A 27,853-nucleotide genomic window follows, 5' to 3' on the forward strand; every position below is an offset into this window, starting at 1 on the left:
ATAGGAAGGCACGTTACGATGTTTGCGGATATGCTCCGCGGAAATGTCCACTGTCAAGGTGCGTCGTTCTTTATCTTTACAACATTTGAAATTAATAAATAAGCCTACTTTATCGTTCCCCTTAAGGCTTAGCTATCATTCATAAACAGAAACACACAACCACTTAGTTGTGTTATTGATTGCGACCGAACTACAAAGACAACATGAGTAGTCCACCGTGGCCCACAGGAAAGAAACTGGTGCATTTGGATTTAAAAGGTGCCCCTCCGAAACTCGAATACTTACACCAGGTAAAAGCTCGTCTGACATAACAATACTTTAAACATCTCCATTCATGTATAAACCCTTTCTCCCTGTTGCTGTTCCAGATGATAGAGTGCTTCTCTCAACTGGGTGCGGATGGCCTCCTTGTGGAGTATGAGGACATGTTTCCCTATGAGGGAGAGTTGAAGGTGCTGCAGGCCACTGCACAACCTGTGTACAGGTACACTACAGCCTACGGATACTGGATATTGATACATGGGTTAGGTATGGTAGAATTCGGGTCAATTTCACTGTTTATGCAATGCTGTGTTTTTTTAGCCAAGATGACATATTCTCCCTGCAGAAAGTAGCAACATCTAAAGGCATGGAGATTGTACCACTTGTGCAGACTTTTGGCCATATGGAGGTAAGGCAGACATCTTGTCGTGAATTCTGTGTGTTCAACAAACATTGTAACTAGAGATGTCCGAAAATGGCTTTTTTGCCGATATCCGATATTCCGATATTGTCCAACTCTTAATTACCGATTCCGATATCAACGATACCGATATATACAGTCGTGGAATTAACACATTATTATGCCTAATTTTGTTGTGATGCCCCCTGGATGCATTAAACAATGTAACAAGGTTTTCCAAAATAAATCAACTCAAGTTATGGAAAAAAATGCCAACATGGCACTGCCATATTTATTATTGAAGTCACAAAGTGCATTTTTTTTTTTAACATGCCTCAAAACAGTAGCTTGGAATTTGGGACATGCTGTCCCTGAGAGAGCATGATGAGGTTGAGGTGGGCGGGGTTGAGGTGGGCGGTGTTGAGGTGGGGGGCGGGGGGTGTATATTGTAGTGTCCCGGAAGAGTTAGTGCTGCAAGGGGTTCTGTGTATTTGTTCTGTTGTGTTTATGTTGTGTTACGGTGCAAATGTTCTCCCGAAATGTGTTTGTCATTCTTGTTTGGTGTGGGTTCACAGTGTGGCGCATATTTGTAACAGTGTTAAAGTTGTTTATACGGTCACCCTCAGTGTGACCTGTACGGCTGTCGACCAAGTTAGCCTTGCATTCACTTGTGTGTGTGAAAAGCCGTAAATATTATGTGATTGGGCCGGCACGCAAAGGCAGTGCTTTTAAGGATTATTGCCGCTCTGTACTTCTCCCTACGTCCGTGTACCACTCCGTACAGCGGCGTTTTAAAAAGTCATAAATTTTACTTTTTGAAACCGATACCAATAATTTCCGATATTACATTTTAAAGCATTTATCGGCCGATGAAATCGGCAGTCCGATATTATCGGACGTCTCTAATTGTAACCTGACTCGTGCCAGATCCTTGTAGTTCGCTGAGCTCCACACAAGGATCTGGGCTCGACGGCAACGCAAACTCCTTCAAGATAGCAAAAAATAATGAACCAATCAGGATCGCCGGGCGGAATTTCGTAGATGTGACGTAGCACCGAAGTGACTGTTTGATTCAAACAACAATGGCGGCACGCAGCGAGGACTCATGTGCTCACATTGATTCTGCTATTGCAACTGTTTGGTCAAATCTATCGAATATTAATTATTTAAAAGATGAACAGAGAACTTTTTGCTCTGTCGTTATCCAATATGTCGGCTGTTCTGTTTTGGATTCCCCAGCGTCGCTCTCATTAGCGTCTCGTGTTGATTTCTATGTGAGTGGTTGAAGTAGCATGTCATTAAAAATAACGGACAAGTGGTTTATCCAATCACATACAATGATTTTTTTTTACAAGGCCCCGCCTTCTGAAATACATCTCCTTTTGAGAAGTCCCAGATCCTTGTGTGGAGCTCAGCAAACTACAAGGATCTGGCGAGAGTCAGGTTACAAACATTGGGTCCCATTTAGCAACCGTTCTTGAGAAAAAATGTTGTTCTTAGGCCCTCTTACGAAGTTTTTAAGGAGATTTTTGTATTCACCAATGTTTTCTTGGCTGGGATTTGTTCGTAGGTAAGAACAAAATGTACGAGTGCTCCAGAGCACTGTTAGGGTGGCCTATTTGTTCTTAAGTGTGACAAGTTCCCTTACTTCTATTGTTTAATGTTAAATTAATATCATAGATAGATAGATAGATAGATAGATAGATAGATAGATAGATAGATAGATAGATAGATAGATAGATAGATAGATAGATAGATAGATAGATAGATAGATAGATAGATAGATAGATATAGATAAGACAGACAGACAGACAGACATATAGCAAAATGAGCAATATATAGACATTTCAAAATACCGTGTGTGCGCACACCCACACACCCACACACAATCATCAATTCCCGGGGCGTTGATTTAGTGATTGGTGACTCTTTAAAAGATCAACAGGCCTCTCACACCCTGTTGCAACTCAACTCACACAATGGCAATGCTTTTGCTGCTACAGCAAGATGCCGCAAATCGTGCCCTGGGGAGGGAGCGCATATTTCACGAACATGTAGACCTATTTGCCCGAAGTAACAAATATTTATTTGAACGCTTTAGGTTACCTCAGCAATCCCCCCTTTCTTAAACTTACGTTTTGACATTATGTATTTCCCCCGCGGGATAATATGAATTTCTCTTCTGTAATCTGTTTGTGTTTTCTCCGTGTGTTTGATGTTCGGCTTTTCCGCCGGAATTGTGCCTTTATATGGGGAATTAGGGCGTTTACCTATGCAAATTACAGAATTAAGGGTCCTTACATATGCATATTGGGGAATTAAGGGCGTCTTTGTATGCAAATTATGATAGACATGCATGCGCTAACCATTTGGCATTCAGCAACTTAAGAACAGCAGGTGGGAACAATTGGGCCGTTTAAGAACACGTCATGAATTTGAATGGACTCCTCTTAGGAAATCATCCATCCATCCATCCATCCATCTTCAACCACTTATCCGGAATCGGGTCGCGGGGACAGCAGCTCCAGCAAAGACCCCCAGACTTCCCTCTCCAGAGCAACATTTGCGACTTCCTCCTGGGGAATCCCGAAGCGTTCCCAGGCCAGAGAGGAGATGTAATCCCCCCATCTGGTCCCTGGCCTGCCGCGGGGCCTCCTCCCAGTGGGACGTGCAACGAGGACCTCCCTAGGGAGACGCTCGTGAGGCATCCGCACGAGATGCCCGAACCACCTAAGCTGGCTCCTTTCCAAGCGAAGGAGCAGCGGCTCTACTCCGAGTCTCTCTCGGGTGACTGCACTTCTCACCCTATCTCTAAGGGAGATGCCAGCCACCCTTCTGAGGAAACTCATTTCGGCCGCTTGTATCCGCGATCTTATTCTTTCGGTCATTACCCACACTTCATGACCATAGGTGAGAGTAGGAATGTAGATAGCTCGGTAGACCGAGAGCTTTGCCTTCTGGCTCAGCTCCCGTTTCGTCACAACAGTGCAGCAGAGAGACTGCAATACTGCCCCAGCTGCTCCAATTCTCCGGCTGATTTCCTTCTCCATCTTTCCCTCACTCGTGAACAAGACCCCGAGATACTTAAACTCCTCCACCTGGGACAGAGTCCTGTCCCCTACCCGGACTGTACAAACCATCGGTTTCCTGCTGAGAACCATGGCCTCAGATTTGGAGATGCTGATCCTCATTCCAGCCGCTGAACACTCGGCTGCGAACCGATCCAGTGAGAGCTGAAGGTCACGAACCGAAGGTGCCATCAGGACCACATCATCTGCAAACAGCAGTGACGCAACCTTTAGCCCCCCGAGACGTATACCCTCTCCGCCATGGCCACGACTCCGCCTAGAAATCCTGTCCATGAAAATCACAAACAGGATAGGTGACAGAGCGCAGCCCTGGCGGAGACCAACCCCCACTGGAAACGGATCTGACTTACATCCAAGCACCCGGACACAACTCTCGCTTTGGTTGTACAGAGATTGGATGGCCCTCAGCAGGGTTCCCCTCACTCCGTACTCCCTCAGCACCTCCCACAAGATCTCCCGAGGGACGCGGTCATACGCCTTCTCCAAATCCACAAAACACATGTAGACTGGATAGGCATACTCCCAGGCCCTCTCCAGGATTCCCGCAAGCGTAAAGAGTTGGTCAGTTGTTCCACAACCAGGACGGAATCCACATTGCTCCTCTTGAATCTGAGGTTCAACTATCGGCCGGACCCTCCTTTCCAGTACCTTGGCGTAAACTTTCCCAGGGAGGCTGAGTAGTGTGATACCCCTGTAATTAGCACACACCCTCTGGTCCCCCTTTTTGAAAAGGGGAACCACCACCCCAGTCTGCCACTCCCTCGGCACTGTCCCAGACTTCCACGCAATGTTGAAAAGGCGTATCAACCAAGACAGCCCATCAACACCCAGAGCCTTCAGCATTTCTGGACGGATCTCGTCAACCCCCGGAGCTTTGCCACTGTGGAGTTGTCTAACTACCTCAGTGACTTCACTCCGAGAGATCGACGTCGATCCCCCATCATCCTCAGGCCCTGCTCCTATCAGGGAGGGTGTGTCTGATGTATTTGGGTTCAGGAGTTCCTCAAAGTGCTCTTTCCAACGCCCCACGACTTCCTCACTTGAAGTCAGCAAAGTCCCATCCTTGCCGTACACAGCTTGGATTGTTCCCTGCTTCCCCCTCCTGAGGTGCCGTATGGTCTTCCAGAACAGCTTTGGTGCCGCCCGATAGTCCTTCTCCATGGATTCCCCGAACTGCTCCCACACCCTCTGCTTAGCCTCGTCCACAGCCACGGCCGCTGCCCTTCGGGCCCGTCGGTACCTTAGGAAATCACTTAGGAAGAAAGATAAGAGGAAACGTTAGTAACGTATTGCTGAATGGGGCCCATTGAAGACAACTGAAAAATATCACTCTCATTACACTAGTATCAATCCAATACTGGCGCTTTCCTTTTATTTACTGTATTTACAGTTTGTGCTCAAACATCAAGCCATGCAGAGCTTGAGAGAAGTGTCAAACTGTGTGGGCACACTGAATCCTCACAAAGAAGATGGACGCCAACTTGTGACAGAGATGCTGAGGCAGGTGGTCAAGCTCCATCCAGGCGTAAAGACACTGCACATAGGTGCAGATGAGGTACTGTTACTGTACTGTTTAGTTTATTTTATTGAGCTGGCATTCTCTCATCCCCTCGCATTTACCTTAAGGTGTACATGTTGGGTGAAGGTGAGATGTCAAAGTTATGGTTGGCTTCACCTGGACGCACAGTGGAGCAGCTTTTCTTGACTCATGTTGTATCAGTGGCAAAGTACATCAAGGAGACTTGGCCTCACATAACCATCATCATGTGGGATGACATGATGAGGGGGATGAGCCAGGACACACTGAGAGGTTAGTAGGAAAGTCTTGACATGGATTTTAATCTCAGGCATACGTTTGTTGTAATTGTTAGTTGTATTTATTGTATATGTAATTGTGTTTTTGACCACCTTTTTAAAACGTAATAAGTAATAAGAAAATATAGTTATCTATCAATATTGAGCAGTAACTTGAAAAGGACCATACCACGACAATTCTTGTTTATAACATACAATTGAATAAGGTTACGAGGGCTGCAACAATTGATTAATTAAATCGATTGGAAAAAAGCTTCAATTTACCCTTAATCGTGGATGTTTACCTGAAAGGCGGTACGGGTTGCTTTACGGTCAACGATCAGGTCAATGCATACACCAGTACAAAAATGAGTGAGAAGAGTCCAACTGGTGTGTTCACTAGAAAATGTAACTTGAAAATAAACCCTGCAGGTATTTTACATAAAACTGTTGTATTACCGTTTTGAGCAAATTAATGACGTGCATTCAGGTAAAACATTTTACAAAAAATCCTGTATGACAGTCTGACAATAAAATTGCATTAGGTTCCAAATATCGGGGACTTTTTTTAAAGTTAATTCAAACTATGGAAGCTAGTAAACCTGTGATAAATATTAATTAATCCAAATTCTAAAGTGTGATTAATCAGATTTTAAAAAATGAATCGTTTGATGGCATTAATTAAAATATATAATGCAAGGGTGGTAAAGTTTGACATGCTTCTAATTTATAACTGTAAAAAACTAATAAATATATATATTGTTTAATATATAATTTAAAATACTGTATTAGTTTGCATCCATGTCTGTTTACAACAATTACAATTGTTGAATAATAATTTTGCCTTTGTAACCGTTTATTTAAAGCCTATTAACACGCGAAGTCCCAGAGAAGGGTCAATTGACATTTTTACCTAGAAAACACACAAGAGGGTCATTTGACCCCTAGTCCCCCCTGTGGACACTCCTTTTGTTATGAAAATGTGGCTGTTAGTGGCACACGGCAGGGGGCCACTTGAGCCTGTGTGGGGGAGGGGACCTTACAGCTCAAGCTTTAGTTCTGAGGTAGGTTGTGTGTGTTTTTGCAAGGATCAACAGAATGAAGGGATCAACACTCTGACATTTATTGTTAAAAAAAATACAAAACAAAACATATTTACAAAGAATGAAAAAGCAACTGTTTTCCCAGTTTTGGTGTGGAGGGTTGTTGCAGAAGCAATTGTTATTTTTGTGTGCCAAAAATAGTTTAAAAAAAAAAATTTACAAAGAAAAAAGCATATTTACAAAGAATGAAAAACCATGTCCATGTAAACGTGACTGACATACATTTGAGCAGTCACTCACAATCCTGGCACTGCCATTGCTCCTTTCGGCATTTCCCACATGTATAATTTTTCTGTCTACCTAGACAAACTGCCCCTAACAGCCTCATTACCATAACAAAATGAGTGATTAGTGTATTCGGGAAAAGCGTCGGGCCAAATGACCCCTCTCTGGGTCTTCTAGGTAGACAGAAAAATGCTGGGACTTCTAGTGTTAAATCTCATTGTAAGTATTGCATTTGTCAAAATCGTAGACATGCTTAGCTAAACATCCAATGGAAAATGGTGGGTAATTGGTTTACATCTGAATTGCAATTCTTATTTAATCCGATTCTAAATCGAGTCATAATTTACAAAAAAGTATGTTTTCATTAAAAAAAAAATCATTCTGGTTGAATCAAAAATTGAATTAAATCGAATCATTACCCCAAGATTCAGAATCAAATCATCAGTTGTTGTAAGAGTCACATCCATACTTGCCCACTTTGAGACCTCCGAATTCAGGAGATGGGGTACGGGGGGCGTGGTCAGGGTGGGCTCGGCCGGGGGGTGGGGTTAAGGGGGGGGGAGTATATTTTCTTATATATATATATATATATATATATATATATATATATATATATATATATATATATATATATATATATATATATATATATATATATATATATATATATATATATATATATATATATATATATATATATATATATATATAGTACAGTACAGTACACAGTAATGAAAACACAGTTGTTCTACTAACTGTACTTGCTGCTTATTTAAAAAAAACAACACTACTTACCTTTCACTATTTGAGTAGCCTTTGTTCTGCCATTTGAGTACTGGCGAGAGATCTCTGAATCTGGGAACATATCCTTCACGGATTTGTTGAAAACATCCACAAATGAGAACGGGATGTTTCTTGCAGCCATCAGCATAGCCATCTTTGTCTCGGCAGATGTTACACCCTCGGGTCTCCATTTAGCAAGGTGGCCCATTAAACTGGGCTTTGACCAGCCTTGTGCTTCTCTGACCGTTCATGAGTCACTATATCCATTCGGCCACGGTGTTATGGGTTATAGATAATCCTATGGATAACGGAGACATATATAATAGTCTCCTTTTCAGGTGAGAGACGACGCTAAAGGCAGTGCCTTTAAGGCACGCCCCCAATAGTTGTCCGGCTGGAAATTTTGGACATTACTACTTGCCGTAGTTTTGAAGCAATGCATGATGGGAATCCGGATGTTGTGTGTCAGTGTATTAACGTGCCGGCTTGAATAAACGCACACTGAGAAATAGCTCCATGTCTGCCTACTTTATGGGTTATAGATAAACCTATGGATATTCGGGAGAATGGTTGTCCCGGAAGATTTTCGGAAGAGGCACTGAAATTTGGGAGTCTCCTGGAAAATTCGGGAGGGTTGGCAAGTATGGTCACATCGCTGGTACTTGTTAAATTTCTAGAATTTGTATGTCTGGTTTCTTGGTGAAAATACAGGTTCATCTGTTGAAGGGGAACTGCACTTTTTGGGGGGGATTTTGCTTATCATTCACAATCCTTGTGCAAGAGAAGAACACGTTTTTCTTTTTTTATGCATTCTAAATATTAAATAAATGCGATCAAAAGTCTGCTTACAATGGAGCCTAAGGGGGTCGCTCTATTCTGCCTATAAAGCCCTTAAAAACATCCAAACACCTCCATTAAGGTTTTATATACATGATGTAAGTATATATGTAGTAACGGGCACATTTATAATAACATTTAATATTTACGTATGTTGCTCATTTTAAGCATAGTCGAGTCAAGTCAACTTTATTTATATAGCACGTTTTCAACAACTTTTAAATTGAACCAAAGTGCTTTACAGGTTAAAAAAGCATAGAACAAAAAACTCAACAAAACAACAAAAAAACAAAAAAAACGCGGTGCATTAATTTTAAAATCATCACGTTTGCTTTTTTTCAACAATATCACTTATTATTACTCACTGCAGACTTCATAAGAGCCAACAAACATAATAAAACATCACTTACTGTACAATGTCTGCTGTCATTGGGATGCCGACTATTAGGATGTTCATATATTCCTATTTAGATGAAGAATGACATTCCTCCATAAAATAAACAGATCTGATAAATGTTTATTACTTAAAATAAAACTGGTTTTGTTAAATAAAAAGCTACCCAATAATGTAATGAGGTCAAATACAGTCTTCAACAATTTTCTTTTCTAAATTAAATCTCTACAGCAAATATGGGCATTTTCATCAACAATATGATTTCTCTGGCTGGACAGGACAGATTTAAACAGGGTTTTTTTTAAATAGTTTTGATTTTTTTTTTTTTTATCGATTAAGAATAGTTAAAAATAAGGTCTTTTTTTTATTTATTGGGTTTTATGGGCGGAAAAGAGGACCTCCCATTGACTCTGTTGTACACTTCCTTGTGGTCTAAATATGTAATGGTGGTTCTTTATTCAAACTTTTGCACAGATTATATTTTACAGACCATCTTCTAGCCGCTTTTGACCATCTCTTCAGGACGCGCCGTTTTATGGGCGGTCTTATTACGTGCCTCGACTTCAACTGCATCTTCTTCTCGTCTGCCCTGTGAAAGTTTTTAGTGCCTCCATATAGAGTCTACTGACAGATAATCAGTAAGTTAGAACTATACGCTACTTTGTATTAGAAATGGCAAGAGCGAGGGATGCATTTGCATGTGCGAGCCAGTCTGCCCCACCACAAGAGGATAGCAAAAAAGAAGGAACTTATTGACTTTTACGTCTGATTACAATGGCGGGCTTACGCAAAGCTCTTCAGGTAAATGTCTACCATACTGTATATGGAGTTATCCGCTGACGTCACACTTTGGAAAAACGTCACAAATTGGGTAAATTCCAAACGTCTCGTTTGACAGAAGTATGAAAGAATGCAAGATTGTTTTATAGATATCTCCACCATGCCTCCATGGTTTGATTTCAAATATTGGTACTTGTGCAGATCCCAAATTACAAAAACAGGTAAAAATCGGTAAGAAAGTGTTATTGCACTGATAAATATGCATTGAATTGAATAATGGTACAAAAATTATTTTATTGCAGTAGTTTAATTCAGAGACAGTTCAAGGCTCAGGATGTTCTTGCAGTTAATTTAAATATGAATATCTTCATTGTCACATGTACAACTTATGGACAACAAAATGTAGTCCCTGCATTCGACCCATCCTCTCCTAGCAAGACCAAGGCCAGCCACCGTACAGTGCCCTGGGATCCTATCTGTTTCGTTTAGGTCCAGCTTCTCGGTCGGTGAAGCTTCCCTGTGTGGGCGAATCAGAGGGCAATGTGGGCGTAGTGTCCTGTGCAAGGACACAACAGCAGTGACTAAGATGGCGGAAGCTGGAATCAAACCAGGAACCTTCAAGTTCCTGGACGGCCGCTCTACCCCGCTTAACCAGAAGTTTACAGTATTTAACTTTTTGATGAATGTTCACATTTTTATTGCGCTGTAAGCTATAAGCGTTTTAATTATTAAGAAAGAAAGAAATACATTCCTGAAATATTTTACTCGGTGTGTAGTGAATCTATAAAAAAATAATATTTTAACTTTTTGAACTACTGAAATAAATACTTTTCAAGGATAGCCTAACTTATTGAGATGCATATGAATGAACGATATATATATTTTTTTTAATTACATTATTGCAATGGTTTCACAACATTACACTTTATCTTGTCCTCTAGGCTGCGTGGTAGCCTAGTGGTTAGCATTTAGGCCACACAGTCAGAAGATCTGGGTTCAATGCTCCATGTTGTTGGTCTCCCTGTGCGTGTGTGGGCTTTAGGTACTACGACTTCCACATTCCAAAAATATACATGTTAGGTTATTGAAGACTTTAAAGGGGACCTATTATGCAAAACCAACTTTTTTTTCCCGATTGGTACAGTAGGTATGGTTGTATTTTTGCCTCATTCCTATGAGAATCCTGCATATGACTGAAGCATTAAGAAATGTGACTATCCAGGACTAGCTGCAGTTCGCTCAAACAACCACTTGGTATCAGCTTTTTCTCTTTTTGACTTATCAGGTCGGTGGTAGTGCATTCTTCAATCACGCTTAAAGTGAAGGATGAGGCAAAAATACAACAGTATCGACCGTACCTGTTTTTGTGCATTTGGGATCTGAACAAGTCTCGGAAATTTGAAATCAATGCATGACGTAGATATTTATAAAATAATCTTGCTTTCCTTCATACTTTCTCCAAACAAGCCGTTTGGGATTTTCCCCATTTTTTGATGTTTTGACGTAATTAATAAGTTATTTTGTCTCTATCCTTTTGTTGTGGGGCAGACTGGCTCGTACATGCACATGCATTCTCCGCTGTTGCCCTTTCTAAAAAAAAAAGTAGCGTATAGTTTCAACTTATATCTGTCAGTAGACTCCATATGGAAGTACTAAAAACTACAACATGGCTGGTGGGGAGAAGAAGCAGTCAAAGTGGAGGCATGTAAATAAGACTGCACCCAAAACGGCACATCCTTAAAAGAAGGTCAGAAATCGGATTGAAGATGGTCTGCAAAACTAATTTTATACAAAATTTTGACCAAAGAACCGTTACATTTAATGTAGACCACAAGGAAGTGTTTTAAATGTAGAAAAAAAATCATATGACCTTTAAATTTTCTATAGGTGTGAGTGAGTGTTAATGATTGTCTGAATGTGCCTTTCCACCTACAAACCCCATTTCCATATGACTTGGGAAATTGTGTTAGATGTAAATATAAACGGAATACAATGATTTGCAAATCCTTTTCAACCCATATTCAATTGAATGCCCTACAAAGACAAGATATTTGATGTTCAGACTCATAAACGTATTTTTTTTTTTTTGCAAATAATAATTAATTTAGAATTTCATGGCTGCAACACGTCCCAAAGTAGTTTGGAAAGGGCATGTTCACCACTGTGTTACATGGCCTTTCCTTTTAACAACATTCAGTAAACGTTTGGGAACCGAGACGACACATTTTTGAAGCTTCTCAGGTGGAATTCTTTCCCGTTCTTGCTTGATGTACAGCTTAAGTTGTTCAACAGTCCAGGGGTCTCCGTTGTGGTATTTTAGGCTTCATAATGCGCCACACATTTTCAATGGGAGACAGGTCTGGACTACAGGCAGGCCAGTCTAGTTCCCGCACTCTTTTACTATGAAGCCACGTTGATGTAACACTTGGCTTGGCATTGTCTTGCTGAAATAAGCAGGGGCGTCCATGGTAATGTTGCTTGGATGGCAACATATGTTGCTCCAAAACCTGTATGTACCTTTCAGCATTAATGGCGCCTTCACAGATGTGTAAGTTACCCATGTCTTGGGCACTAATTCACCCCCATACCATCACAGATGCTGGCTTTTCAACTTTGCGCCTAAAACAATCCGGATGGTTCTTTTCCTCTTTGGTCCGGAGGACACGACGTCCACAGTTTCCAAAAACAATTTGAAATGTGGACTCGTCAGACCACAGAACACTTTTCCACTTTGTATCAGTCCATCTTAGATGAGCTCAGGCCCGGCGAAGCCCACGGCGTTTCTGGGTGTTGTTGATAAACGGTTTTTGCCTTGCATAGGAGAGTTTTAACTTGCACTTACAGATGTAGCGACCAACTGTAGTTACTGACAGTGGGTTTCTGAAGTGTTCCTGAGCCCATGTGGTGATATCCTTTACACACTGATGTCACTTGTTGATGCAGTACAGCCTGAGGGATCGAAGGTCACGGGCTTAGCTGCTTACATGCATGGATTTCTCCAGATTCTCTGAACCCTTTGATGATATTACGGACTGTAGATGGTGAAATCCCTAAATTCCTTTCAATAGCTGGTTGAGAAAGGTTTTTCTTAAACTGTTCAACAATTTGCTCACGCATTTGTTGACAAAGTGGTGACCCTCGCCCCATCCTTGTTTGTGAATGACTGAGCATTTCATGGAATCTACTTTTATACCCAATCATGGCACCCACCTGTTTCCAATTTGCCTGTTCACCTGTGGGATGTTCCAAATAAGTGTTTGATGAGAATTCCTCAACTTTATCAGTATTTATTGCCACATTTCCCAACTTCTTTGTCACGTGTTGCTGGCATCAAATTCTAAAGTTAATGATTATTTGCAAAAAAACGTTTATCAGTTAGAACATCAAATATCTTGTCTTTGTAGCATATTCAACTGAATATGGGTTGAAAATGATTTGCAAATCATTGTATTCCGTTTATATTTACATCCAACACAATTTCCCAACTGATATGGAAACAGGGTTTGTATATACTGTGCATACATAATATTGACCTACATTTAATTTATACACTGTCATTTTTATTATTCATTATATTACAGAAATTTGAGGAATGGATAACTGCAGGTAGACAGTAAACACAAATGTATTGAACATTCAGTTAAATCAATTACCAGATAACATCCCAACAGAATATTTAGGACGGTGCGTACGTGTCTGGTTATGCAACATTGTGTTGAGTCAAGCTGACCTCCAACCACCCAAGTTGAAGGTCAACATTTAGTCTGTTTTACCAATGTCATGTTTGAACAAGTCGCTATTGTTTCCACGACACAGCAAGTGGTATCGTAGGACAAGTCCAACCAATGCTGTGGGATTACACACCTAATCTGGATGTAAACAAAACAGGTACAAGCTGCAATTTCATTCTAAATTAAAATGTTGACCTGCATGTGGTCTCCATTGCATTATGATAAAGTCATGATTCAGAGATGGATATAATGTTTATTATATAGTGTCGTTGCTGGAGAAGTACTACAGTGCTGGTATGCAAGATGTCTGGGCAGCCAGCTCCTTTAAAGGCTCCACCTGTGTCTACACCAATGTACCGAGCACACAGAGACATGTAGAGAACCACCTGCAATGGTTGAAGGTAGCGGCGTCTGTCCCCTCTGGTTTAAACCTTAAGGGCATTGCCATTACAGGCTGGCAAAGGTAAATACTGTTCATTGTTTTGAACAAACCCTTTCCTTATGTGTATTTGTGCTTGCCCAATTTCAGGTATGACCACATGTCTGTGCTGTGTGAGCTCCTGCCTGTCGCTCTACCATCACTGGCCGCTTGTCTCCAAACACTTTTCCATGGCCAGTTAAGTACTGAGGCTCAAAGCAAAGTGAGGAAAATGTTGGGGGTGTCCTCTGTGGAGGCAGAGTCTATGGAAAGGTGAGGCCTTGAAATGTTTCTTTTTTTTTTAATGAAATATTAATTATGATTTTTCACTTTAAGGACATTTTGTTTCATTGATGTTTAGCACATCTGGTGATTCTACCCTCTTCCCGGGAAGGAGTTTAGCAGAGTCAATTGTAGAACTGGATTCACTGCTTAGCTCGGATGACATCGTGTATTTTGAAAAGAATATGTGAGTCATGATGAGTGTAATAATATTTAATTTACTGTTTTGAATTTTTTATCAATCTATCAATACAAAACCTTTTTTCAAACCCTGTTTTTATTTTTTTACTTTTCTACCGGTATCCTTTATCTCCAAAGAAGCTCATCACTGCATAAGATATCAATCTATTGCTATACATTTTCTATTTTTCCTTACCAATTAGAAAATAACACTGAAACACACGAAGTGAACAAGTTTTTTCATGACAAAACATAAACATTAATGATTGTGTTAACATGTAAAATTATCAGTTAGAGATGTAGGGAAAGGGTATGGTTAGATACACTCTGCTTCCTCCTACTCCTTTTTAACAAGTTGAATTGTGCAAGTGTAAAGATCAAAGATTTTTAAAATTTTGTTTTATTATTTTCACAGTGCATTTTCATATCCCGATCAGTGTCTGCTGTGCAATAGACTAATGTAAACATATTTCTCTATGGAATTTGTAAAATATGTTCAAAACATTTTTTCACCATAATCCAAAGTGATTTGAATCAATCTTAAAAATGTAATGATTCAAAATCTTGTCAATAACTGTAAAATGAGTCATGACATGAACTTAAATATTGGTATACGTTTTACTTGCAAAGCTAAATATGTCAATTCTTCATAACAGCGAGACTTAACTATCAGTGTATGCACTATGTGAAACATTAGTCATTAGAACAGTCCAAAAAAAAGTATGCACCAGAAAATGTCACACTTCTGCCATTAAGTGAAACCTTCAAAGTCGAACATAAGCCATTTCACTATTTAAAAAAACATTTGTTTTCATACCAAGTAAATATTTTAACATCCCTAGCTAAATCCAACTTGAATTAAATTTGATGGATGTATGTACTAAAATTCATGGGAAATTAATTATGCAATAATTTATGCTTATGTGCAAAAACGAATTTACCTAAACGTAAACATATAGTTTCACATGTTTGTGGCACAACTCCTGATTCGATCCATGTTCGACAAATTAGTAGCCCAGCACTAACACTGTATGCCACGGGAGGCAAAGATAATGTTTGGAGAAATGTATCATTACGGTTGCGCTTCACCACATCGCCTATTTTTGGGGGAAATTTGTTTATTTGCTTAGAGCATATTCTAGAATTTGTTTTGGTCCAGCATTAAGTATTTTCAAGCATAAAAATGGCTAAATAAACAAAAAATATCAGTACTATAGTATTGACCAGTGGAGGAGACCAAACCAATCAGCGTGCTGCTCAGTATTGTAGCCGTTGATAGGCTCAGCCTCAGGCAGCAGTACTATATTGGATTAAAATAGTTTCAAGGTCAAGGGGGCTCTCATATTGTTGAAAACTGTATTTGGAATGGTGTACACAGTGTTTTATGCTATAGATATGAAAATATTTTATTGATAATGATTCCTACTTTGCCAGAAATTCATTTATCGCGGTCTTGTCCAGAACTAATTGACGACTTTATATTAATATCAGTGACGGAGCAGGAAGAGGCTAGGAATATGTTTTATATCATATGTCATATGAAGCGCCCTGCCATTAATTAGTTGACTTATTACATGCACTTCAAGCAAAACGAGGCTTCCTACACATAGCACGTTTTGCCAAAAGAGTATAAAGAGAAACTAATCACTGTAAAAAAAAAAATACGATAAAGCCTTACTCTTGGAAATCCTGGACTACAGCATATTATGGAGATTGAACGGGACAGTTTTTGTAAATTGTTCTTTGCAAAGTTATGTATCTTATAATTTAAAAAATAATGTGTGTACGATATCTAATTTTTTTTTCACTAAGGGACACATATGGAAAAAATTAAAGGATTGGATGGGCCACGTTAAAGTTTCAAAATAAATGTCATAGTAATGCAAAAAGGCAAAATAAAATTAGGAATATATGCAGCTGAGATAGGCTCCAGCACCCCCCGTAACCACAAAAGGGACAAGGGGTAGAAAATGGATAGATGGATGGATGTTCAAAAACAAAGCTTTGCACCAGTTGTTACTACAGTTTCATCATTTGAGTTTATTGTCTTCACATTGTGCCTCTTTGCTTTATATTTCTTTGATTTAACTTCTACAATGTACCAACTGTAATTGGATAAAAATATGAGTATAATAAAAACTTGAATCTGTATGACAGGTATGTACGCGGATGGTTGAGTCCCTACCACAGAGCAAGGAGAATGGTAAATCCTCTTATTGCTATGCAGATTCACAGTCAAGCATCAAGGTGAGCACTTTTCATGTTGCAGTCGAGCCATGTATAATGTGCGCATGTGGACTGATAATATGATGATGTATGTCTCCTAAGGTATTTGGCTATGCTGCAACAGAAGGTGGATATAGTAAGAGAGCGGATGAGTCATCTTTACCCAGATTCAACAGCACAAGAGTGGCTAGAAGAGCATGTTGGCCCGGTAATGGTACCACTGCAGAGGATTGTTGAGGAAATCACAGCATTTACACTGGAGACAGGCCCATAGAATCATCACTGCTGGAGGGGGCACGGGGGTATACTGGACTGCGCCATTTGCATTTTAAATGTTAAGACACAAGAAAACCATGCTTGGATTGTGGAGTACGTAACATGTATATGGTTTCAAAAAAATAAATGACAATGATTTTTAATTGACAATAATTTACTTGCGTGTGTATGTATGTATGTTCTAACAAAGGCCTAATTCAGTAATTCAACAATTTACCAATATTTTCTTAAACAAAAATATAGATACAGCAGGCTTGTACAAAATTCCAAATTTGCAATTCTAATACATTGGATGAATTTAAAAAATTTACTTGGCTTCACTTCACAGGATATTGAATTGAATTGACCAGAAGTGGAATTAAATTGTTTGAGATTCCAGGGGAACTGCACTTTTTTGGAATTTTGCCTATCGTTCACAATCATTATGAAAGACATGACGACGGATGGATTTTCTTTTAATGCATTCTAAATATTAAATAAACGTAAATAAAAGTCAGCTTATAGGAGCTCCACTATTTCGCCCATAAAATCCAATAAATAACCATTAAAAAAAACGGCAACAGTTCTCCGTTTACATTTCGTGACTTGAATATTAACCAAGTATTAGTGACATTGTTATTATAAGCGCTAACACAGACAAATTATTTATAGTGGCGACGTGATCACTTCCGTGTATCCCAATGTTTACATCATCGCGTGGTCTGCTGTTTCCTCGCTTACCTGCTTCCTTTAAGTTTATTGTTGAACATAAATCATGCATCTCACCTGACCAGAAGAGGTCTGAGTAGGTATTCCGACAAGTTGGTACACTTTCACAGCAATTTAGGACCCGAAACGAGCGAGAAAAACATGAAAAGACATTTGGTGGAAAAAGAGCAAATGAGACCTGTGTTATGTTCACTTTAATAAATGACTGTATTCCTTTTATAAGTATATGAAATAATCATGGTATGAGAAAGACCTGGTATATTATTTTGACTACGGGGCCACATTGATAGAAAAAAATGCATCTGGCGGCCGATGTGTGTAAATTAAAAAAACTGAGAAAAGATACACATATACCTATATGTACAGTTACAGTATGTATGTATGACTTGCTTCTCATCTGTAGTCTGTTTGGGCCGCAGCGTTTTTATACACTTTTTCACCACTTCACGCATAATGCATCAGTCTCTTGACCGATACATAACTGTTATTTATTGATTCAGTTTGAATTTATTTATTTCAGCGCTGCATATGCAAATGTATTTTCATAAAAAATATTAAGAGTTCCTTCTTTTACAGTATATTCGATTAGTATTTATCAACCTGATCCCTTGTTCAACATGTTGTTGTATGTGGTGGTTTATGGATAAATAAATAACATGATCTTTGTGAATAACACTTTGGTTTTATATCATTTAACAAGGTTTAGACCTGTTAAACTGTAAGAACGTTACATATGATTAATGAATATGATTAAATCCAAGAGTTAAATTACTAATTGTGTGTTAATATTAACAGTAAGTGGTCCCTGAGTCGATTTGTACTGAAAAAGTTGGGGCCTTAGGTCAAAAGGGTATTTTGCAGTAGGTCCTTAAAAACAGGAGAGCACTACTGTTCTACAGACGAGGCTATTTTTACAACAATAATTTGTAACCCTGAAAAAATAGACCAAAATCGAATGTCCCCTCTAAAGGACGCTGGTTCTCAGAAATTAACAAAATAAGATTAATAGTGAAGGGAAAAGTCCTTAGCTTTCTAAAAATGTAGCCCTCAAAACAATTTAGTTGAATAGCCCTGGTATATGTATTTGGTTAACAAGCAGAGAAGTAACAGGCAGAGGGAATTCACACATATAGTAATGTACTCTTAACTACAGTTTGTGCATGCATTTATCCTTATTGAAAGCTGGGTGTGTGTAAACAAAAAACAACTGTGAGGTTTAGTAAATTGTGGGAATAGCTCTTTCTGTTAAAGTACACAATAAATACCGGTTAGGGTTCAGTAGGAAGAAACAGTTCATCTGTAATCTGCAGTGTTTAGTAAATTAGATAGAAAAGCCCAACATACCTACAAACAAATACTTTTTTAAATAAGGCAAATTGTAAAAAAAAAAAACCACATGTTTGTATTTAAAGTATAAAGGTAATCATACCATGCAATAAAGGCATCATAATAACCTCACCCAATGTTACGTCTGCACAGTGGTAACGTCCCAAAATCCGTCCTTTCCAAATTAAAGTTTTTTCACTTTATACCCCGTTTAAGGTCAAGGTTTTTCTTTTTCTTCGTCTGAATCACTACTGTTACCCAAAGAGTCAGCATCCGCCTCTGCGTACTCTGCCTTGCCATCCTGCTGTCGCCGTTCCTCCAGCCCCAAGAAGCGCTTCAGCAGTGCAGCGAGTGCCTCCACATCGCTGACAAGTAATGGAAAGAAGGAAAAATGCAGTAATCAGATGATTCATATTTCACTTTTATGCAACTTAAAAATAATTAACTATGCATAACTTATTACAAAAAATGTATACACAGTACAACCTCTAAGGACAATCAGCCATTTGAGGCATTTGTGATTAAAGGCTTTATAATTAAACTTTGACTTTGAATAAAATCAACTTCTATTTTTTTTCTTACAGAGCGTGCACAAAGTCCCTAAAATTTTAAATATGTATTACAAAAACTATTTGGTGTAATATGTTAATCTGATTTATTCTATGTTAAGTAATGTAACATTTGTGTATCAATAAACCCCTAAAATTGCCACTTCTCAAGAAAAGGAACAATGTTATTTTTTAAAACAAACTACATAGCCTAGTGGTGCCCATAATGAGTGTATCAAAAGTGTGTACAATATTAAAAAAAATCAATATATACTTCACCTTTTGGAATAATTTCCACAGAAGTGTCTGTTTGCTTTATTAATCAATTTCCTGAATTTTAAAGGCGGTTGGTAGAGCAGTTGGTAGAGCGGCCATGCCAGCAACGAGAGGGTTCCATGTTCGATCCCCGCTTCCGCCATCCTACTCACTGCCGTTGTGTCCTTGAGCAAGACTACCCACCTGCTACCAGTGCCATCCACACTGGCTTAAATGTAGCTTAAAATTTGTAGACAATGGGTTTCACTACGTAAAGGGCTTTGAGTCTCTAGAGAAAAGCACCATATAAATATAATTCACTTCACTAAAGTAATGTACTGTACTGTATTTCAAAACCCATTTTACCCAAATAATCCACTCACGCAACACGCAATCCAAATTTCATATAGGTGTAAAAAATAACTATGAAATATATTATCTATATAATTAAGAACCATTGTTACTATTACTGGGCAGCACGGTGGAACAGGGGTAGTGCATCTGCCTCACATTACGAAGGTCCTGGGTTCAATCCTGCGCTCGGGATCTATCTGTGTGGAGTTTGCATGTTCTCCCTGTGACTGCATGGGTTCTCTCTGGGTACTCCGGCTTCCTCCCACTTCCAAAGACATGCACCAGGGGATAGGTTGATTGGTAACACTAAAATGGTCCCCAGTGTGTGAATGTGAATGTTGTCTGTCTATCTGTGTTGGCCCTGTGATGAGGTGGCGACTTGTCCAGGGTGTACCCCGCCTACCGCCCAAATGCAGCTGAGATAGGCTCCAGCGACTCCAAAAGGGACAAGCGGTAGAAAATAGATGGATGGATGGGTTACTATTACTATTAAGGACCACATGGTGGCCACAGTGGTTCACATTCATTCCAGTGTATTTTCTATTTAGAATTAATTATTTATTCCTATTTTCATCCCTATTTAAAAAAAAATATTTCTGCCTTTTTCTTAACACTACACAAGCTATTTATTGTTTTTTATTTACTTGTTTTTTTATAGATATTTTTATTTTATTTTAACCTTACTTGTTTCCTTTACACCGGAAAAAATCTAAAATGGAATGACAGAATGTAAGCAAACAAAATATTGTGTCAACATGTGACAGATGAATACTGTGAATGAATTATCAGTGATAAATAAATGTTGAATTGAGCAAGTGAAACTACATGATATTTCTTATGTAACATATTATACGTATCTGAACAAACCAAAAAAAAATACAATACTATAACGGTAAGGCCAGAACGAGAAAACAGATTATTTCACACAACTTCTGTTTGCTGTGGTCGTGATATGTTGAACTTGTATTTGTACTCTTACCCAAAATTGTGTAAATGTTACGAATTGTACAACTTCATAAGATGTCATTTCACTATAAAAGGTTCCAGTGTATCTGGTGGGCTGTTAGAAGTTGATATTTACCTGCGCCCTCCAAGTGTGGCACTCTGAGTCAAGGGGTAGGAAAAACCTGTAGCCAGACGTAACATCAAAAGGTAGCCTTTCCCCAAATAACGGACCCTTTCTTCTTGGATGCATACGTCATGCAGATGTCTCAAGTCCAACACCACTTAATAGTGGGGAAAAAATTATAAATAGAAATTAGATTTGTATTTTTGCACTTCCGAATACAGTGGAACCCGCTTAGCTCAACGCTCCTGCGACTGGCTGGCTGATGTTGACATAGGCAGTTGTTGAAATAAAAACTGACAATTGCTTGAACATTTTTTGTGACACTGGCCAGAAACATAATGAATAATTTTTTTTAACCTACAGCAGCTTGTTGACATCATGAAAAAGCGGCTTAAGGCTGAAAGAGTGGCTTAAGGAAAATCAGAAGTGTGAGCACTCGAACTGGATGGAGTATGGACAAATGGGGCCAATTATTTCTCATTTATTTTTATTTGTACTTATTTTCACTTTTATCAACTTTTTTTAAAAGCCTAACCTGGGACGAGGGTTGCAAATTAGCCTGTGGCTAGAAGTCTTATGTACTTTGACATCGTTTACCTATGGGTAGCAATGTTTAATTGTACTGTCCTTGTCAATTAAATAAATAAATAAATAAATAAAATAATTTTCCTCCATTTGCATTGATCATTAATGCAAATAATCAAAATACATAAATGTTACATGTTATTATAATACATCCCATAGGCTCCATTGTAAGCAATGATCATATTTATTTAATATTTAGAATGCAAAAAAATTAAAATCTCGTACATGTCTTTCATGATTGTGAACGATTAAAAAAAAAAGTGCAGTTCCCCTTTAAGAGCTCCGTCACAGAACCAATTAAACTTTTAAGTTTAGGTACGACTGTATGTTTTTCGAACAATGACAAGAAGATTGTGTACACGAGCAAATGGTTCTTCCAGTTGCTAACATTTAAAATGCAATGGATTCTTTGCTGTGTGTGAATCTGGATGAACAGTGTCATGCTTTTATTTTGCACAGAAACAGGAAGTAACTGTGTGCACATCTAAATGCTGTGTAAATAAATAAATAAATAAAATAATTTTCCTCCATTTGCATTGATCATTAATGCAAATGATCAAAATACATAAATGTTACATGTTATTATAATATATCCCATAGGCTCCATTGTAAGCAATGATCATATTTATTTAATATTTAGAATGCAAAAAAAATAAAAAATCTCGTACATGTCTTTCATGATTGTGAACGATTAAAAAAAAAAGTGTAGTTCCCCTTTAAGAGCTCCGTCACAGAACCAATTAAACTTTTAAGTTTAGGTACGACTGTATGTTTTTCGAACAATCACAAGAAGATTGTGTACACGCGCAAATGGTTCTTCCAGTTGCTAACATTTAAAATGCAATGGATTCTTTGCTGTGTGTGAATCTGGATGAACAGTGTCATGCTTTTATTTTGCACAGAAACAGGAAGTAACTGTGTGCACATCTAAATGCTGTGTAACTGTACTTTAGTTGCTGTTTCACGCTGCTGCGAGATAATGAGAAAGTTGACAGTAGGAGTGCATAAGCTTAAAAAACAAAATCTGAGAAATGAACCCTTTGGTTCTTAAATTTGATGTCCAGCTAGACTTAAGCGGCCACTTTTCAGTAATATTGATAACACCACAGACTGGGACTTGATTTGTTCAACACAGACGGGTTAGCTACATGAGCGGGCTCGACTATAGCGGGTTCCACTTTAGATAACCAAATAAGCCTGTCTCTCTGTCACAACTTACCTTTCTCTTGTCCCTTTTTCCTCAACGTCAGCACTAAAGTGTACAAACTTATGGTTTTTAGTTCGATCACATTCTTAGCTTTGTCAAACACGGCCTCTTCCCATTCTTCCATGTTCTGCATGGCCACAAACAGACAGCCAGTCACATAGAAAAGCTTCCACAAGATGCTATCTGTGGAGAAAACATGACGAATGGGAGAATTAGTTAAATTAGTGCCTTGAGCAAGGTTTCAAAATTGTTATATTTAATACATTAACAGATTATGTAGATTTAGTTTGTGTACCAGAGCTGTAGTATGCAGCCGCCAACCCAATTGATGCCATTCCTGTAAAAAAAATAAAAAAATAAAATAGGTTGTCAGTTTGCTGTGTATATACTGTATGTCTAATACTTGTTTTGTTTTTTTACATGCAGACATACTTACCAACACAAAGAGACCAGGAACGGATGCCAGGGGTTCTCTTTAGGTGCAGCATTGTGGCGCTTTGGTCCTCTACTACCATGTATCCCATCTTAACCAAGAACAGAATCATTTGTATACCAAACTAAAGACTCACCTGGATACAGTTCTATTTTTCTGCATGATTTACTCTGCTTTAATTTGCAAACAGTCTAGTTAGTTTAGTTTTCTTTCATGAAATGTAATTAAAAAGTGTTTTGACGGCGCTATCAGCAGTCAATTGACTCAACATTTTGTAGCAGGAAGATGCTTTGACAAGACATGATGTTGTGTAACAGCACTGTTTTTAAGTACAATTTTGCACAGTGTATGCTTCTAATTGTTTCATGTGTAAAATTGAGATCAAAATGTGTTAAATAACTGTTACATACAGTAAGCGTTAAATATTTGGTTGATTAAACTTTTTTTCAAAATTGTTTTTATATTCCCTTTCTTTTATATATTTTCCCACACATTGATATTGATTCAACATTGATAAATGGAGGTAAAAGACGTCTTTCCATCAGCAATGGACACATTCGACAACACACAGCAGCTCTTTCAAACAGGTTAAATTGCCTATCCCTAGAACAAGGAGGACCCGCCCCTATTGCTGTTGTGCCAATCACAACGCTCACAATGGTTACCGGCGATGGGCCGAGAGCCCATCCTCAGCTAGAAGCTACTGTAGTTATGCTTTAGTGTTTAGATCTGAAACATTTATTTTTGTGTAATGCAGAAAAAAAAGAACAAGCAGTAAAGAGACAGGCCTACCCTCTACCCCAGAAACCCTAGATCAGTGGTTCTCAAACTTTTTTCACCAAGTACCACCTCAGAAAAAAAAACCTCCAAGTACAACAATATTGAACAACATTAAAATACAGTAGCATGGTAGGCCTAAGTATTAATTGAAAACAAGGCAGAGATAGTCGAACCTCGGATTCAGGAGGAACAGTGGGGTTTTTGTTCTGGTCGTGGAACTGTGGACCAGCTCTATACTCTCGGCAGGGTCCTTGAGGGTGCATGAGAGTTTGCCCAATCAGTCTACATGTGCTTTGTGGACTTGGAGAAGGCATTCAACCGTGTTCCTCGAGAAGTCCTGTGGGGAGTGCTCAGAGAGTATGGGGTACCGGACTGTCTGATTGTGGCAGTCCGCTCCCTGTACGATCAGTGTCAGAGCTTGGTCCGCATTGCCGGCAGTAAGTCGGACACGTTTCCAGTGAGGGTTGGACTCCGCCAAGGCTGCCCTTTGTCACCGATTCTGTTCATAACTTTTATGGACAGAATTTCTAGGCGCAGTCAGGGCGTTGAGGGGATCCGCTTTGGTGGCTGCAGGATTAGGTCTCTGCTTTTTGCAGATGATGTGGTCCTGATGGCTTCATCTGGTCAGGATCTTCAGCTCTCACTGTATTGGTTCGCAGCCGAGTGTGAAGCGAATGGGATGAGAATCAGCACCTACAAGTCCGAGTCCATGGTTCTCGTCCGGAAAAGGGTGGAGTGCCATCTCCGGGTTGGGGAGGAGACCCTGCCCCAAGTGGAGGAGTTCAAGTACCTCGGAATTTTGTTCACGAGTGAGGGAAGAGTGGATCGTGAGATCGGTGCGGCGTCTTCAGTAATGCGGACGCTGTATCGATCCGTTGTGGTGAAGAAGGAGCTGAGCCGGAAGGCAAAAGCTCTCAATTTACCGGTAGATCTACGTTCCCATCCTCACCTATGGTCATGAGCTTTGGGTTATGACCGAAAGGACAAGATCACGGGTACAAGCGGCCGAAATGAGTTTCCTCCGCCGGGTGGCGGGGCTCTCCCTTAGAGATAGGATGAGAAGCTCTGCCATTCGGGAGGAGCTCAAAGTAAAGTCGCTGCTCCTCCACATTGAGAGGAGCCAGATGAGGTGGTTCGGGCATCTGGTCAGGATGCCACCCGAACGCCTCCCTAGGGAGGTGTTTAGGGCACGTCCGACCGGTAGGAGGCCACGGGGAAGACCCAGGACACGTTGGGAAGACTATGTCTCCCGGCTGGCCTGGGAACGCCTCGGGATCCCCCGGGAAAAGCTGGACGAAGTGGCTGGGGAGAGGAAAGTCTAGGCTTAAGCTGCTTAAGCTGCTGCCCCCGCGACCCGACCTCGGATAAGCGGAAGAAAATGGATGGATGGATTAAATATTTCTGGCCACTCTAACATTACACACAGTTTATACAGTAACACTATGTTTGAATATAGTAAAATAAAACACTGTACTTTAATCAAGTGATTCTTCGGCGTACCATTTGATGGGGTCCGCCTACCACTAGTGGTACACGTACCACAGTTTGAGAATCCCTGTCCTAGGTTAACAAGGCACCTTTAGAACCATAACTAACATAATGTTGTACAAAATAGTACAGTAGAGGGTCCCCGCCAGGGATGGGTATTATGCCCTACAATCTATATTGCGATACATATTGCACCCTCTTGCGATTACGATGTATATCACGATATATTATTTGGTGTGTAAATGATAATAGAACCATTTCAAAACAGGTTACAAAGGCTCCTAAATTGGCTGCCGACTAATGCAGTAAAATATTACGTCATTTCCAGTTGTATTATTTTCTCAAAACTAATATTAATCTACTTGTTAATTTACTGTTAACTTAATAGCTGGTTGCTTTCTGTTAAAAGGCTCTAAGCACTTATTCTTCTGTTGTTTGCATACTTTATATTAGTTTTGGGCGATATTACAAATTTGGATACCGATCCAATACCAACTAGTTACAAGGGCAGTATTGGTCATACCAATGCTGATACCTCATATTTTCAACATAATTGAATTATTTAATTTTTGATCACAATTATAATCTGACAAAAACACAGGAGGGTGGTGTAAAAATACCAATTGAGTAATAAAATGATTACCTACTATTGGCTCTGATTTAAATCCTTAGATGTTTGCCGTTAAAGCCCATTTGTGTCCAGAGACTTATTTCTTGAGTTAGTAAACAATAATAAAAACAACAAAAGATTTAGAGACAATAAAAAATATCAATCGATATGTAATGGGCAGCACGGTGGAAGAGGGGTTAGTGCGTCTGCCTCACAATACGAAGGTCCTGAGTAGTCGTGAGTTCAATCCCGGGCTCTGGATCTTTCTGTGTGGAGTTTGCATGTTCTCCCCGTGACTGCGTGGGTTCCCTCCGGGTACTCCGGCTTCCTCCCACCTCCAAAGACATGCACCTGGGGATAGGTTGATTGGCAACACTAAATGGTCCCTAATGTGTGAATGTGAGTGTGAATGTTGTCTGTATGTCTGTGTTGGCCCTGCGATGAGGTGGCAACTTGTCCAGGGTGTACCCCGCCTTCCGCCCGGTTGTAGCTGAGATAGGCTCCAGCGCCCCCCGCGACCCCGAAGGGAATAAGCGGTAGAAAATGGATGGATGGATGTAGTATTGACCATACACTGATTTTATACTTGGTATTATTACTGTCAACATATGTATGCATTCGCTCAGCTTTGTTTACATTCAAGAGCTCTACGGTGTGTAGTGTAGCATCTTTAGCTGTTCCTCCCCCTCTTCTAGTGATAATGATACTTGCAAGAGACATAGTTTATTTGCAGCCATGGAGGCGAGGATCGTTGGCTTAGAATTGATTTTTCCCTGTGGAGGGATATTAGCCGCGAGCAAGAATGCTACAGTGCGTTGAGGAGGGTTTGTTCGCTTGTCGCGGTCAAATATGCTTGATGCAGATAGAATGTGTCAACCCCATGCATGATCGCGATATTACGATAGCATTAAAAGCTCTACCGTCAGCCAAATTTATATCATATATTTTCTATAACACGCAACTCCGGTCCCCACTCCAGAACACGTTGAAGACTCCTGGTGTAATATTTTATATAAATGCAACCATTAATCACCATTCATGAGGTGTCTTGGACTGTGACCCCCTTGACCAGCAGGGATCTACTATATTGATACGAAATAAAAGTCATAATTTAATGGTGTTTCTACGTTAGTTTTTAATATCAATGATGAGCTATATATCTCTGTTGGATCCATAGAATTACATGTAGGGGAAAATATGATGATGCTGAAGAGATTCCCTTTAAATCCCAAATTTTCCATTATGTTTATTCTAAATTGGTATCTAGTGACAAAGTTAAGTTATTGTTTAATTACATCTCCAGAGCAAACGTGGCCTTAGCCACTGTGCTTTTCATTCTCATGTAACCATTTAAAGAACTGAAAATAAACATTGTAGCAGGAAGTCGAACAGGTAGGGTTAGAATAACTCACGCGCCCCTAGAATTAAATAATAACAAACTCCTTACCTTAAATTAATCGACGTGCGTAAAGTGTTCCAGTAAACACTTCAAACAAAAGAGACGGTTGAGGATAACACACTTGGTGCTTTTATGAGGAACTTCAACTCGTGTAAATGTCCTGAATGGGTAATACTTCCTTCCTGGATGTGTGTTGTCTGATTGAAAGGAGTCAGTTCCGGTCGGATTCAAAATAAAAGTTCAAATAAAATAAACAAAATGCTGTAGTTTATTTACTAAACATTTATATATTTTATTATTAGGTTAAAAATT

The 27,853-nt window shown here is 39.4% G+C and overlaps 2 protein-coding genes across 4 annotated transcripts; one reads left to right on the forward strand and one right to left on the reverse strand.

Annotated features, from left to right (window-relative positions):
* hexd (hexosaminidase d) lies at positions 1 to 23,405 on the forward strand. Of its 3 annotated transcripts, XM_062056263.1 has the most exons (13): positions 1 to 290; positions 369 to 484; positions 583 to 670; positions 5,141 to 5,305; positions 5,377 to 5,560; positions 8,198 to 8,296; positions 13,483 to 13,554; positions 13,662 to 13,860; positions 13,927 to 14,088; positions 14,177 to 14,284; positions 16,435 to 16,524; positions 16,606 to 16,805; positions 23,258 to 23,405. In XM_062056263.1, the coding sequence occupies exons 1-12, from the start codon at positions 204 to 206 to the stop codon at positions 16,775 to 16,777; spliced, it is 1,542 nt and encodes a 513-aa protein (XP_061912247.1). In that variant the 5' UTR covers positions 1 to 203; the 3' UTR covers positions 16,778 to 16,805; positions 23,258 to 23,405. The 3 variants fall into 3 exon arrangements, with proteins under 3 accessions (XP_061912247.1, XP_061912246.1, XP_061912248.1); XM_062056262.1 differs by lacking the exon at positions 23,258 to 23,405 and having other exon boundaries at positions 16,606 to 17,115; XM_062056264.1 differs by lacking the exons at positions 8,198 to 8,296; positions 23,258 to 23,405 and having other exon boundaries at positions 16,606 to 17,108.
* Positions 17,665 to 27,746, reverse strand: LOC133655785 (cytochrome b-245 chaperone 1 homolog). Its single transcript, XM_062056271.1, has 6 exons — positions 27,590 to 27,746; positions 23,268 to 23,355; positions 23,127 to 23,168; positions 22,844 to 23,014; positions 21,052 to 21,196; positions 17,665 to 19,178 (listed from the first exon to the last, which is right to left on the reverse strand). The coding sequence occupies exons 2-6, from the start codon at positions 23,353 to 23,355 to the stop codon at positions 19,031 to 19,033; spliced, it is 594 nt and encodes a 197-aa protein (XP_061912255.1). The 5' UTR covers positions 27,590 to 27,746; the 3' UTR covers positions 17,665 to 19,030.
* Positions 27,747 to 27,853: the final 107 nt, after the last annotated feature.

The sequence above is a fragment of the Entelurus aequoreus genome, linkage group LG08 (genome assembly GCF_033978785.1).
Source record: "Entelurus aequoreus isolate RoL-2023_Sb linkage group LG08, RoL_Eaeq_v1.1, whole genome shotgun sequence".
NCBI classification, from domain to species: Eukaryota; Metazoa; Chordata; class Actinopteri; order Syngnathiformes; family Syngnathidae; genus Entelurus; species Entelurus aequoreus.

What these genes read in the sequence shown, in the direction of transcription:
- hexd (XM_062056263.1), top strand. Translation starts at nt 204, where the DNA reads ATGAGTAGTCCACCGTGGCCCACAGGAAAGAAACTGGTGCATTTGGAT. An exon ending in AAATTCGGGAGGGTTGGCAA is followed by an intron (nt 8,297 to 13,482) that starts GTATGGTCACAT and finishes TCCACGACACAG; the next exon opens with CAAGTGGTATCGTAGGACAA. An exon ending in GAGGCAGAGTCTATGGAAAG is followed by an intron (nt 14,089 to 14,176) that starts GTGAGGCCTTGA and finishes ATTGATGTTTAG; the next exon opens with CACATCTGGTGATTCTACCC.
- LOC133655785 (XM_062056271.1), bottom strand. Translation starts at nt 23,355, where the DNA reads ATGGGATACATGGTAGTAGAGGACCAAAGCGCCACAATGCTGCACCTA. An exon ending in TTCCTGGTCTCTTTGTGTTG is followed by an intron (nt 23,169 to 23,267) that starts GTAAGTATGTCT and finishes TTTTTTTTACAG; the next exon opens with GAATGGCATCAATTGGGTTG. An exon ending in GGCTGCATACTACAGCTCTG is followed by an intron (nt 23,015 to 23,126) that starts GTACACAAACTA and finishes TTTTCTCCACAG; the next exon opens with ATAGCATCTTGTGGAAGCTT.